Below are 15,143 nucleotides of genomic sequence, written 5' to 3'. Positions count from 1 at the left end.
AAAAATGTCACCCTTTGCCTCTGCATCAGTAGAAATAAAAATATTTCTTTGATGATTTTAGGCTGCAGTGAGTCCATTTATTTTTTCTCACTCAAACTTTGATTCTTATAGAATGCACAAATGTTCTAGTTCTTTTATGTAATTTGGCTGAGTGGGTCTAGATTTGGAAAACATAACTGTGCTAGCAGCTAATGTGCCAGGAAAAAGTACATAGCATAGTAGAAGAAAATCTAAAACACTACCAATTAAACTCCCAATGTGTTAAGTTGTATGCTTGCATTAACTACTTCATGACTCAGTGGGCCTTTTTTCTTTGGTAGGGACCATTCACATTCCCTGCCATCAACATGAAAACTTTTCTGGCTTACCTTCAGGAATATAGTGAGATCAAAATGAAATAGAAACATACATTGAAAAATTGCCCCATGAGTTTTTTTTTTTTTAATAAAATGCTTTAAAATTATTGGAAAAAAAAAGTATCTCTACTTTTAGACAGTGTAAAAAATCTTTAAGAATATATTTTTTTAAAGTTTATTTATTTATTTTTGAGAAAGAATCCCAAGCAGGCTCCAAAGTGCTGTCGGCACAAAGCCCAACATGGGACTTGATCTCTTGACGTGAGATCATGACCTGAGTGGAAATCGAGAGTCAGCCACTTAACCAACTGAGCCACCCAGGCACTCCTAGACAGCAAAAAATCTTAATTGTGGAGGCATTTAAAAAAATAATCAGAAACATTGTGGTAATCTTCAGACTATGAAGTCCTATTTCCCATACATACCACTAGTACTTTATTACCCAAACCAAACGACTCTCATTATTGCTCTGTCATTTCTATGGTACATGGAAAGTAAACAGGATGTTCATCAGCGTTTAACCCCTGACAAAATATGCCAAGTAACTAAGCTAGTGAGATTGCAATGTGCAACATAACTGATTAACGACAGAGATATGAGGAATGGAGAAATAAAAGCATTTCTTTTCAGATTTTAATATTTTTGGTTTGTAACTCAGTCATAGTTGATTTTCCTTTCTGGTTAGTTGATTTGGTTTATTAAGCACTTACTTAACACTAACATTTATCCCACTAGCCTTAGAGAAATAAAGCATGATCATGATGACCAGCTCAAGGATCTCAAAAGAAGTGAACTTTATTATTTTTTCCTCCTACTGAATTGAACAATAAAAAAATGAGCTTCTCCCTGCACCTTTTCCTAAGAAAATGAGACAAATATAAAAAAGGAGAAGTTAGCAGATGATGGCTTTTGCAACTACCATGCACACAGATCTATATCAGAAAGCACAACTGTGTGATAAATGATCATTCTCATCTGCCTATTCTGCTATTAGGAAACCAATTCAAAACAGCATCCACTCAGCTTCCCAGAGCCTTGGGGGGTATTTAGAATTGCGTTTGATAGATGAGTTCAATATGTAAAGACTTGTGAGCTGCTCATAAATCATAACAAACCGATAAATTTTTAGCGAATGGGAATACAAACAAGAATTGTAACTTCTTTCAAACAGCAAAGTGGCACTGAGGGTGCTTAGAATTAGCCAAGAAGATGCTACTAAAACCATTTGGACTTTATTAGGGGATGAATGAAGTATTCTATTTTGAAATTTTTTTTTTCAACGTTTATTTTTATTTTTGGGACAGAGAGAGACAGAGCATGAACGGGGGAGGGGCAGAGAGAGGGAGACACAGAATCGGAAACAGGCTCCAGGCTCTGAGCCATCAGCCCAGAGCCCGACGCGGGGCTCGAACTCACGGACCGCGAGATCGTGACCTGGCTGAAGTCGGACGCTTAACCGACTGCGCCACCCAGGCGCCCCGCGAAGTATTCTATTTTGAATAAAGCAAAGAAATACAAATTGTGTGATTAAGCCCGGACTTTGCTCCACTCCTCTATAAATGGTTTACCAACTGTCACTTTAACAAGCTTTTGCAGTAGACTATTGTCTTTTAAACTTGAAACCTTGTTCCCTTGATTCTGCTTATTTGATAAAACATGCCAATGGTAATTCATTTTTGTTAGCATAAAACCAGGGTGAAATTATTCTGTTTCACAGAAGGTGTCTGAAGACCTTTAACTATCTGGGGTCATGGAGTGTTTTCCCTCTACAAATTGTATTTTTGTCATATTCTCCCTGCCTTGGGAATATAGTCACTCATGCTGACCTTTGAGTAGAAAGATTGATTATATGAGGGCACAAAGACTACAATGAGAAGAGTTTGGAGAAAACTGAGTGAAACATGTTAAAAGGCCCTTTCTGCAGCAAAAGCAATGCTGTCTAGAGCATAATGCATAATAACAAGGACAACTGGCATTGTAGATTTTGACTTTCAATTCTGCCATGATTTTTTTTTAAGACATCAAATCTTCACAATACAACTAACACTGAATTTCAATGTTCAGAATTTCATTGCAGAATGCAGAATTCAATGCAGAATTTCAATACTGCACCTTATACTTTGAATTATAAAGGAGAGAAACACTCAAAATCAGCACTCCTAATAGTAGTTGCATTGATGCTTGCTTGAAGCTGGTAAGCTTCCTTGTTTCAGCCCAAGCTCCTCACCCAAACAATGTTGAAAGAAAGCTCAGGTTGTACCACAGGTATAGCAAACGTATATGAGAAGTCATACGCATAAGAAATATAGAGAAATTTGGGGCGCCTGGGTGGCTCAGTCGGTTAAGCGTCCGACTTCAGCCAGGTCACGATCTCGCGGTCCGTGAGTTCGAGCCCCGCGTCGGGCTCTGGGCTGATGGCTCAGAGCCTGGAGCCTGTTTCCGATTCTGTGTCTCCCTCTCTCTCTGCCCCTCCCCCGTTCATGCTCTGTCTCTCTCTGTCCCAAAAATAAATAAACGTTGAAAAAAAAAATTAAAAAAAAAAAAAAGAAATATAGAGAAATTACAAAACACACTCTACTCTCCTAAAAGTGCCAACCATAAGATATAAGTAAAGGACATGTTCATGTGTCTGCTCTGGGAAACCTCAACACCACCCTTTCATTCTGAAGTCTCCTGGGATTCATTTTCTCCGCTCAGAATCAATGTCCAATTGAGTCGTACTGTTTAGCTGACTGTACTTATTACAGATATAGGTGATTCCTCACTTACAGTGTTTTCAAAGGATAGTAACATTTCAGTTCATTTTGAATACCTAGTAGTGTTTTTCTGCTTGGAGGCAGACATAATCAACTCATTAACAGATTAGCTCACCCACAGGCAAACAGGCTATTTTCAAAGCAGTATAGGTAGGAATACACACATACTACGCAAGCATTAAAAATCATGCTTGCCAGTAATTTCTGTAGTTGGAAGAAATATTCAAGATATAATATTTTAAAAAAAGGATACAAAACTGTGCATATATGATCTAAACATTATAAAAATAATGTATATATAATATATATTTCACACAAAGATGTCCATATACATCCATATTTCTGGGGATAATGGATGATTTTTATTTGATTCTTTATACTTTTCCTTAGATTCCATATCTTTTTAAATGAATATTATTTAACAACTCAGTCAAATAAACATTATGTTTTAACCGCCCCCACCGCCCTCCCACAGACTTAATTGAAGCTTCACTAAAATGTGTCTCATTGTTGTACGATCCAGGACAACCTGATAGGTAAAGCTGTCATACAATGAGGCTGCTCTAATGTCTTCATAATTACATCTTTTGAGATAAGGTCTGAGATACATTTGCCTTACACCAAATTTTGTTCTACAGGAAGCAAATATATACAAGGATACTGCAGAAGGTAAGTGTGTTTGTAAGCATAGGCTGGGCAGTACTACATAGATTCATAGATCTGAGCTGTCTCTTTCAAACTCTAGTAAAATTTCCAATCAAGGTTAATATCCTGACAAAAATTAATAGCTAGCAATTTCAGTGATTCGAATTTCAAAAACACCCCACTTCTATTCCTTCTGGAGAAACAGAGTATCAGATAAATAATGTGACAGAGCTACATTTTTTTTTCAGCCTATAGCATATGAATACTTTTCTCTCTCTCTTTTTTTACTACCTTAATAAAAGTCATCCCTTCTTTCCAATGGAGAATTTATTATATATCTTGACCTTTATCTTCCTGTATGCTTTCCAATGTATTAAGATAGGAAGTAAAAATAATATTGTTTGTATTCTCCAGGAAGAACTATCTCTATTATTTAGCTACTGATGGGTATAGAACTTGCCTTTCTGACATTTGGGGTCTTTTCTTTCCTGCTCCACAAGTGTTCTATTTCCATTGGGGATCTGACATCCTCTGTGTGACCAACATAGATGCTGTCTGTTAACTTGTGGCTAGCACAACTGAAATGATTCATGGCTTTTATTTATTAGGGATTTAAAATATTAAAAGAATCAGTACAACCTGGAGGACTACCTGAACATAAATTGTTTTGTCCAGAGCACCAAAATAAGGCAGGAGGTTGAGATGGAGGGTTTACTTTAAAATCAGCAGATGTGGCATAATTTATCTGAATAATTAGAGCCCTGATCAATCTATCAACTCAGGGAATGAATACAAATACACATTTTGTGCAAATCAACATCTTTCAGAAGAATGGGGTACTTACTCTCTCAGTAATGAGTAGATTTGCCACGTGTAGCGCAAGGAGACAGATTGACCTCATTAGCGAATCAAATGGACTATGTGTATAATATGCATTTGGTATACCTTTATATTCTCTAACTTACAGGCTGGTGGTCCCCAAAGGCCTGTAGAATAATATATAGGCTACAATGGACATTGAATGGTTTTTGGTTAGGTATCTGTCTTCAAATAACCTGGGAGGTGACATTTTGATGGACCCACTAATGTCAACATGTGAATGCCATAGCCCATTTTCGGTAGTATGAAAATTCAGTCAGAAGAATATTTTTTCTTCTCAAGTGAAATAACTTTACAGCACTTTTATTCGTAAGTAGAATAAAGCACTAACTATAAGAAAATAATTTCTTCTGTGTCCGTGGAATTCTTCTCTGGAATCAGTAAGTCTTTGGATATATTTAAACTTCTTAATATTATATGTATGCTATCAGATATGAAAGGGTAAACGACTGGCAAAACATGAAAGCATTATAAAGAATTTGGTTTTTAGGCATAAGTGATAGACCCCTCCTAAATCTTATTTGAAAAGAACAGGTTAAACTTGACATTTAAGGTTCTTCACCTAGTGAAACTTTTGGGTTTCTAACCTTTCAGAAGTTTCAGTGTCTCCCTTGATCAACTCAACAAACTTGAAAAGGAAAATACAGCCCAGCCTAAGTTTCCATAGAAACTTGCCTTTTTATTAGACACATCTACTAAATGATGGTCTCATTCCATACTGTATCACGTATGTTACTATTTGGAAGAGTATGCTAAGATGACTCGAGTTATTTCAAAGACATATATTTCAAACAGTGTGTTCAATATCAAAATTGAAATGATTCATTTTAAGTCTGATCAAATTTCAGTACAATTATAGCAAACACTACTACTACTACCATATTTAGGTTATAATTACTAACTTCCTTACAATTATACACAAAGGATTGATAAACTTAGCTAATTTAAATCATACTCAATAGTTTAGTATGAGCCATTTAGTATAACATCATCTCCCTTTTTTTGACTCAACAGAAGAGTACCAACAACTTTGAGCTAAAGTTCTATTTTATTTTTCCCAAAGGCCATTTTGTTGGAATGAGATGCTATGGAACATACTCTATATAACTGAAAAACATTTCTATTACGGTTTTACCTTATTTCCCTTTCAGAGTGCATGTTTCCCTTTAAAAAGTCTGTATTCTTTAATTTTGCAAATACTCTTAATGCAAGAGTGTTATCTTTGTCCTAGACCTCCTAGGATACATTGTGAAGAATTCCAATAGTGGTTTACAATATCCAAAGAGTGAGAAATTTCTGTCTGTTGCCAATAGAAAATATCTATTTCCTGTACACTTTATGTTGTACTGAGAAGTATGTTTGCATTAACATTAATGTTTTAAAATATATCCTATCTAGGCCAAAAAGACTTGATAAGATAACATACTCCAACGCATAACACAAAGTATCATCTTTGAAACAACTAGTAAGAAAAAACTGAGGAAAATATTTTTCAGTGCCAAGATACGCAGTGTATGACATGCAAGGACCAGGTATTACAGCTTCAAATAAATGGATCAGAGGAAGAAGGATGCTCTCCTGATTCATCAGATGGCAATTTAATATAAAACTATAAGTGCCTAAGTTGGTAATCCCACCTACCTTACTGAAGGCAGAGAAGACTTAAGAGAGGCCAGATGCAAGTTTAAGTCCTAATTTATTTCAAATACAGTCAATGAACATACCATACAAAATACACAAGATTTTAAATGGTAAAGTCCTTTCAAGTTTAAAATGCTGCCCAATGAATGTTTCTAACAATTATATTTGTGCTATATATAAAAGATACAATATTAAGTAAACCAAAATAAAGAAATATCTGATGGGTCCAAATTATTACATCAAGGAATTTTACTTTCAAAGCTAAAGTACAACAATTGACCATTTTCTCATGAATTATATATTATATAAACACAGCAATACACAGGGATCGAGGCTGGTAAGACCTAAAATATCTTAGTAACTTTAAGATTTGGTTGCCCAATTGGAATATGAACACTTTTATAGGCCAAGTTATAAAACTATGCATACATACCCTGTTCTAACACTTCGTCTTCTCCTTTTGGCTGCTGTTGTAAGGAAGTCTTATCTTTGTTCTCTGTTTCTGTAAAGGATCAAAAAAGCGGAGCATAAATTTGTGGGATATATCATATACTTTAAATAGCTTATTGGAAATATGCCATCAACATAAAAATATTTTCAGGGTCTTATGTTTCATAAAAACAATAGCATTAAGAATTTAATTCGCAAAAATCTCCCGTGTAACCACCAATTAAGAAGAAGATTTCTGACTTAATAATTAAATCAACTACCCTTTCAGTAATACATACCTGATACCAAACTAAAAATGCATTAATAAAACTGCTTATAATTTTAAAAATTGAACTTACTGAAATTTTAAGGATATTTTAAGAACATTTTAAGGCACATTCTATAAATATATTAAGATCTTAATAAGTGACCTAATTGCTATGTAAACTTCATTCATAAAATTTCTAATAGAAAGCCATAAGAAGGTGCTCTGGCACTTTAAGATTGAACTTGTAAAACTCAACGAAGTCTCAGCATACTTCATCCAATAAAACAGGGTGTGGGTTTTGCAATTTTCAACTAACAAAATGACAATCAGTACGATCATTTTGCAGAGGAAGAGCAAGTTCATCAACAATTCTGAGAATGAGACCAAAAAGGCCAAGATTAGAAATGCCTCATAAATCACAAACTCTTCTTTGCTTGAGGAGGCCCATTCAAATAGATAATTTAGGGTATGGTTGGAGACAATCACCATTTTCATTGGCAAACTGAAGCACTCTTGAAAACATGGTGTATAAATTCATAAATTACTTGCTATGGAAGGAATCAAATGGGGAAACTAGAAAACATGAATTGAATGAAAAAAGAGGTACATTTCTGGAATTGGCCCCCAAATTAATCTGTTTCATCACCAGTTGAGATTTTTCACTTTAACTGTTTTGATGGGGACATGTCAGGAGGAAGAACAGGTTACAAAAGAAGGGAAAGTGGGAATTGGATTGTGTGTACAGGTGATTGTGACAGGAGGAGGGTGATTTTAAATATTAATCATACAGTCAAGTGTGATATGCAAGAAAATATAAAATACGAAATCATATTGTACTGTAAATTAATACCCATTTTACCTTTGTGATGTCCATGCATCATAACCATATCAGACTGCACAGGAATTGGAATACTGGCCTCCGGTGGTATGGTTCTGAACACATCTGGAGCTACATTCTGCGTGCAGGTCATGAAAGAGACTGCATGCCTAGCTTCCATGTAATACATAATGTATAAGTTGCACATTTCATCACTAGATGTGCCACTGCAAGCAAAAAAAAAAAAGACATAACAAATCAGCCATTCACATAAAACACATTCTTAATGCAAGAAAAACACAACCAGTAAATCTGCCAGCAATAGGTTCAGAGGTGGAAATATTGTGCACTTATTTTATAGCTTTCATTAAAGCCCATCACAGTTTTCAGTATCTAAAGCACAGTGTCAAAGGCCTATCTCCACTTCATAATGGAGTATCCATTCGCACTCACTCCATGCAGTACCAAGTACGGCAGATGGAAATGGCATTTAAGCAGCCATTCTTTCCTCTTTTAAGTCCTTTTATTCTTTAGCCCTTCTTCCATTTGCTAAAACTCAGAGATTGGGCAAAGTACTTTTCTGACAGAAAAATCTTAATTATTCATTTAATAACGGTAAAATTCAGGACACTTTAACAGGAATGTCATATATTATTTACAAGTCTTCAAAAATGCCTTCTTCTATTTAACCCTGAGAGTCTAGGATCTTGCTTTGGGGAACTGCCTTCTTCCTCATGGTCACATGAATGGAGAGTCATGTACTGACCCTAAGACATCATAAATGTATCCCTGAAACCTGAACTGGCACCTTGGCTTCTACACCAGGGAAGAAAAGGGAGCCCCAGGAGTGATACAAAATGAAAGCAATCCTAAGCTCTTCTAAAGACTCAGACCTCCATGGGACAGCACTGAACAACTGAAAGACTCAATATTAAAAATAGATTTTAAAACAGTGCGATGATGGGTGTGTGGGTGGCTCAGTCAGTTAAGTGTCCGATTCTTGGTTTTGGCTCAGGTCATGATTTCACAGTTTGTGAGGTTGAGCCTCATGTTGGGCTCTTTGCTGACAGTATGGAGCGTGCTTGGGATTCTCTCTGTTTTTCTCTCTGACTCTTCCCTGCTTACACATGCTCGTGCACGCTCTCTCTCTCTCTCAAAATAAATAAATAAACTTAAATAAATAAAATAAAACAGTGGGATAGACATTTCCAAGATAAAAGTTCCAAATAATTTAAGTTATGCCTAGTAGTTTAAAACATGTTTTCTTCTATCTCAATTCATGTGGGTTATCATGTATTTCATTCTCTGCATTACTATTAGGAGGGAATTATTTTGGTACACCATCATGAGACTTTCATTTCCAAGGTAGTTTGCGCAGATGAAGGTTTCCTTTTTGGTGTTCTGACAATTTTTAGCAAGCCTCTGCTAATAAAAAACAAGCTATGAAGTGGACTATTTGCTCTACAAAAATACGTCAGTGGTGATTTTTCCAGCAATGTCATGTGGCACTCTCTTCCTCTCCATAGCAACAGAATGACATCAGCAAGGGAAGGAAAATTTTTTTTTTTCAAAATAGGGATGTAGTTTCTGTAAGGTCTGAAAATGTAGAGCCCCTGAGAGACCAGAGGAATGAATCCCTGCCATGGGAAGCACTTTTCATGCTTTAAAAGTCATTTGGCTTCTCATTCTCTGAATCTGATACCTGTCAGTGTAATTGCTTCTCCCGTGAAATATAAGCAAATGGTGAAACAAACAAACAAACCCAAACAAACACCTGTTCACTACACAGATCTTCATGTGTCAAAACACCATTCCTAAGAATTCCATTTTAACATTGCTGGAGTTGGTCAGAAAACTATGCTCTATAAAAGAAATGGCTGGTGTCAAAGTAATAAAACCAGAACCTCTCACCATATTATCTATCCTTCCCCTGTTTAAAAGGAAGTAAAATATATAGATCAAGGGACAGAGATGAGGGAGAAGAAATTCAAGATGTGGCTCTAGTTTAGCAGACCTTGAATCATCATGCAGAGAGGGAAAGCAAAATAATCATGTATGCTTCTCCAATTAGTGAAAAATATTAATAAATTTATATAGTAATAAATGAAACTTGCAACCAATCCATGGACAAATCCTCCCATATTTTACCTGTACGGGAACATCATGCCCATGTTCATCTCTAAACACATGCCTGTGAGATAGCATAATCCGCTCACCAATATAGTTTTTTTAAGATACCGATTTTATGATACAAAATTGAGCTGGTCAAATAACTTAAGAATCTTTGCTGTCATACAGAAAATTTCATTAAAGAGCTGAAGAGAAAGAAAAGAGTCATACTTTATTCCTTTCCATCCATAACTGAACTTGTAGTTGAGGTAACTCTGAGTTCCTATCTGACAGAGAAACTATCACTTCTTAAATAGGTTAGGACTCAAGACACCCTTAATATCAGCAAACTAATTTGCCTATTTTATTCCACATCCTTCTTTCTTCCACTCAACAGTAACAAAAAAAATATGACGTTAAATCAAACTGCTTTTGGTTAAACATCAACTCTTGATTCTGGCTCAGGTCATGATCTCCAGGTTTGTAAAATCGAGCCCTGTGTCGGCTCTGTGCTACAGCACAGAGCCTGCTTGGGATTCTCTCTCTCCCTCTCTCTGCCCCTCCCCTGCTCACATGCAAATGAGTGTGCATGCTCCCCCCCCCCAAAATAAATAAATAAACTTAAAAAAAAAATCAAACTGCTTTCTGTATTCCTAAGGGAGAATTCTGACACATCTACCCTTATTTTCCATAAAGAACAACACGGGCAATTCAACTCTGTCAACCTAATGACTATTAACATGAGAAAGTATGTTGGGAGGCTGTGTTCACACGTAGGCCCTGGCTCTGTTGAATAGCCCTTTATGCATTTCCTAATGCCAATGTGATTCCCTGAACAATGCCTCCTAGTACCAGCTGTATTCCAAAATTACAGTGGTGCAGGTCTTTCATCAAGCAAAATAAAGTGCTTATGTGATTACTACTTTTTATATCAGCTAGCTCTCAATCTGACAAAGTGTGATGAACCCAAAAATTGTTAAGCCCTCAATAAATATTTGTTGAAGGAAAGAAGAATGAATAATCTATTTTAATAAATGTTTACAACTTGTTGTGGCATAACCAGTTACGCCTAATATATCATACTGCTGAGTCAGGTTAATTTTATGAACTTGGTCTAAGGCATTCCAGAAGAATATTTATAGCTATCTATTTATCTATCTACCTATTTATCATCTATGTTCTATGAAGGTTTTAGTAAAATATATAATTTCATATAAACATATGTAATAGAGGTTTAAGAAAGTACAAAATATTCTCAAATGTCTCATTTTAAAGAAACCCAAATAGGGGCGCCTGGTTGGCGCAGTCGGTTAAGCATCCGACTTCAGCCAGGTCACGATCTCACGGTCTGTGAGTTCGAGCCCCGCATCAGGCTCTGGGCTGATGGTCAGAGCCTGGAGCCTGTTTCCGATTCTGTGTCTCCCTCTCTCTCTGCCCCTCCCCCGTTCATGCTCTGTCTCTCTCTGTCCCAAAAATAAATAAACGTTGAAAAAAAAAATTGTTTAAAAAGAAACCCAAATCTTGTTGTACACTGCGACTCTGATACTCCTTCCATTGATCATGCCCTCAGCCCTAATCCCATTAAAAAAAAAAGAATGATGGGAAATACTAATTTTGGAAAGAAATATGAACACTTTAAAGAACTTAATTTTCATGGGGCGCCTGGGTGGCTCAGTCGGTTAAGCATCCGACTTCGGCTCAGGTCATGATCTCACAGTCTGTGAGTTCGAGCCCCGTGTCGGGCTCTGTGCTGACAGCTCAGAACCTGGAGCCTGTTTCAGATTCTGTGTCTCCCTCTCTCTCTGACCCTCCCTCGTTCATGCTCTGTCTCTCTCTGTCTCAAAAATAAATAAACGGGGGCGCCTGGGTGGCTCAGTCAGTTAAGTGTCCGACTTCAGCTCAGGTCACGATCTCGCAGTCCGTGGGTTCGAGCCCCGTGTCGGGCTCTGGGCTGATGGCTCAGAACCTGGAGCCTGCTTCCGATTCTGTGTCTCCCTCTCTCTCTGTCCCTCCCCCGTTCATGCTCTGTCTCTCTCTGTCTCAAAAATAAATAAAACGTTAAAAAAAATTTTTTTTAAATAAATAAACGTTAAAAAAAAACTTTCAAAACTTTGAATTGTTTCATAAGGGGTTTCATGGTGCTTTTAAACTTATACATTAAGGAGTTATTGATGATATACCTTTATCTTTGCATATAATACACTTTAAAATGTTGATTAAAGTACTGTATTTGATATCTATGAATATCCATCAGACATTCTCATATGTACATGAAATAACTGGTTCCAAATGAAAAATACGACCAAGAAAAATGACCAAATAAGTAAATATTATCTACCAATTCTCAAGAGTTAATTTCAAAATTTAGCATCTAAACTTTCTGGGAAATTAACTGACTTAATTAGCTTAATTAACTGACTTAATAAAATTCTTTTTTGGTTTGTTTAAACTTGACTAAATATTAGAAACGAATTTAGAGAAGTCTCACATTGAATATAAAATATGTACTGCAGTCAGCCACAAAATACTGCTTCTACATAAATTAGGTAGTACTATGTTGCCAGTATATACATCGGTGCAACTTTGTCTAAGACATATTTATATTTACTATTTAAAAAGAAATTTAATATATCTAGGTTAAAAAAATATTACCGTTAAGTAAATTAATACATCTTATTTTAAATCCATCTATTTTTTTAAGCTTATTTATTCATTTTGAGAGACACAGAGAAAGCAAGCCAGGGAGGGGCAGAGAGAGAGAGAATCCCAAGCAGGCTGTGCACTGTCAGCGCAGAGCCCGATGCGGGGTGTGAACCCACAAAATGCGAGATCATGACCTGAGCCAAAACCAAGAGTCAGATGCTCAGCCGACTAAGCCACCCAGATGCCCCCAAATCCCCTTGTTTTTTTGAAAATGTTTATTTATTTTAAGAGAGAGAAAGAGAAAGCATGGAGGGGCAGAGAGAGGGAGAGAGAGAATCCCAAGCAGGCTCCATGCCATAAGCAAAAAGCCTGACACGGGGCTTGATCCTAGGAACCATGAGGTCATGACCTGAGCTGAAATCGAGTCGGACGCTTAACTGAGTCACCCAGGCACCCCCCTGCCAAATCCACCATTTTTTAATGGTTGTATTTTCTGTTGAGTCCCTGCTATGAATATATCAGTCTCTATTTTTAAAAAGTGCTTTTTATTAGTTAACTATCATTGTTCCACTCAGGCAAAATTTCCTCCAGTCCTAAGATTTTTAGCTTACTACAAACTTAAGCTCAGATTGGGTGGAAGAATACTCAGCTGAAAATCCTGGTAGGTCACTGATAGAATTTCCCCGTAAAACCTAATTTCCAGGTGGCTGCAGAAGAAGAAAGTTAAACATTTGATGTAGGTGGTTCTTCCAGGACATGGAGGGACATCTCCTAGCCCCATATGACCTGTGGATAAGTGGGCTTGCATCTGAGTAGGCTTCCTGCTCATGGCTCACACCTGTGCCCAGAGGGAGTGCATGTTCATGTATGTGGGTTGGGAGTTAGGCAGAAAGGGAGAAAAGGGAGAGGAACTTTATAGAGTATCATTTAACAGACTCATAAAATACTGGTTTTCTTTTTTTACTGTTTACATTCTCAACTGTAATTCTATACTACCCTATGGAAGTAGTATCCATTATTTTACAAAATGAATGCATTGATGCTATAACCTTTCTAAAACTAAAATGCATATTAGTGCTATAGGAATACCATGTGTTGTTATGAGAATTATTATTCATATTCAAATTTTATTCAAGCCTGTCTTATTAGGTTATCATTTCACTGGGAAAAATTGCTTTCTTGATATAAATTAAATATTCCGAATATGGGCTCATCCCATAACTTAATTTCCTGTAATTTCCTTCTATTATCATTTATATTTCAAAATGGCATTCCCTTTAGCCCACATGGGATTTACAGTCATTTTAGGGTATTATTTTATTATTTATTTACTTATTTATTTAGACAGAGAGAAAGTGTGTGTGCACGTGCAAGAGAGAGAGATCTCAAGCAGGCTCAACGCCCAGCATGGAGCCTGATGCAGTGCTCAATTCTATGACCGTGAGATCATGACCTGAGCTGAAATCAAGAATTGGACACTCAACCGACTGAGCAACCCAGGTGCCCCAAGCAAAATGCATATTTTTAAAAAGACCAGAATTATTTGGAATTAGTTCTGAACTCCGAAAAATGAAAGAGCCTTCCTGAGATTACTTTGGCCTCTCATTTTGGCACTATTAACAAGTTACTAATTTTTATGTTGGATACTGCCTCACAGAGGACACTCAAAGGATATAATTTGGTCAAAGTTATAAGTCCTTCCAAATTGCTAAGGGGGCTTTCAGCAAAAATTTCTACCTATTCCACACTTGAACTTGTACACTAATACACAGAACGTGTTGAAAGGGATTTTTTTCTTACTTTGTTTACCTATTTCAAAGGTTAATAAAATCACCAATGGTACTTAAGTAAAGCTGTGGAGGTCTACGCTAACATAGAGTGGAAAATAGCTGATCAATACCCTGTGACTCCTATTACTTCACATGAGAAGTAAATGTCTAATTCTTTCCTTCAAATCTAATTTTGTCTACTTTGTCAAGCCTTTTTTTACTTACCATTCATGCGACTCAGTAATTTTGCTGTTTTCCTCAAGACTCCCAAACTTAAAAAATTTATTCAAAAGCAAAACTCTTAGAAACTTCTTGTTTAATATAACGATAATTTTTTTCTGTTTGTTCTATCTTTAGCCTTAAAATTGATGTTTATTAATATAAAAATCATCTTAGAGAGAAATAAAAAATCCTATTCCACTGTCTCAAACGCCTTTTTTTCCTTTTACTTGCTTCAGCATCTTTTCCCTTTCCCCTGACAACCAATAGCTGGTGTTGTCATCGTAAGAATCATCGTTAGTACATCTAGTGCATATTTTCAGGTGCCTACTTTCTATAACTTCTCTTTGATCAAAGACAAGTAGTTTAAAATTCCAGCTTCCAGGTGGCATCAGTAAATATTTTATAACCTAGTTTAACATGGAAAGAAGGCTCCTTGGTTCTTTTCTGGCAAAAACAAAACAAAACAAAACAACAAAAAACTATGATAAGGGCCTTTATCTTTCATTTTTAATTTAGGCAAACCTTTTTTGAAAGAGTTTATAGTGCTTTGAAAATTTTACTTAGTGTTATAAAAAATATACTTCTTTCAAAGAGCCTCAATATTTAAAA

At 36.2% G+C, this 15,143-nt stretch overlaps 1 protein-coding gene across 50 annotated transcripts in view; it reads right to left on the bottom strand.

Annotated features, from left to right (window-relative positions):
- PAM (peptidylglycine alpha-amidating monooxygenase) overlaps positions 1 to 15,143 on the bottom strand; it is a 287,832-nt gene that overhangs the window by 59,099 nt on the left and 213,590 nt on the right. For all 50 annotated transcript variants that reach the window (XM_045500038.1, XM_045499877.1, XM_045499994.1 and 47 more), the window contains 2 exons: positions 7,834 to 8,018; positions 6,711 to 6,779 (listed from right to left, as the gene is read on the bottom strand). In XM_045500038.1, coding sequence (XP_045355994.1) covers positions 6,711 to 6,779; positions 7,834 to 8,018 — 254 coding nt within the window. The remainder of the gene's footprint in view (positions 1 to 6,710; positions 6,780 to 7,833; positions 8,019 to 15,143) is intronic.

Source organism: Leopardus geoffroyi, chromosome A1, assembly GCF_018350155.1.
Source record: "Leopardus geoffroyi isolate Oge1 chromosome A1, O.geoffroyi_Oge1_pat1.0, whole genome shotgun sequence".
Classification (NCBI taxonomy): Eukaryota; Metazoa; Chordata; class Mammalia; order Carnivora; family Felidae; genus Leopardus; species Leopardus geoffroyi.
The sequence above is the reverse complement of the archived record's forward strand: the minus strand, read 5'-3'. Positions and strand labels throughout refer to the sequence as shown.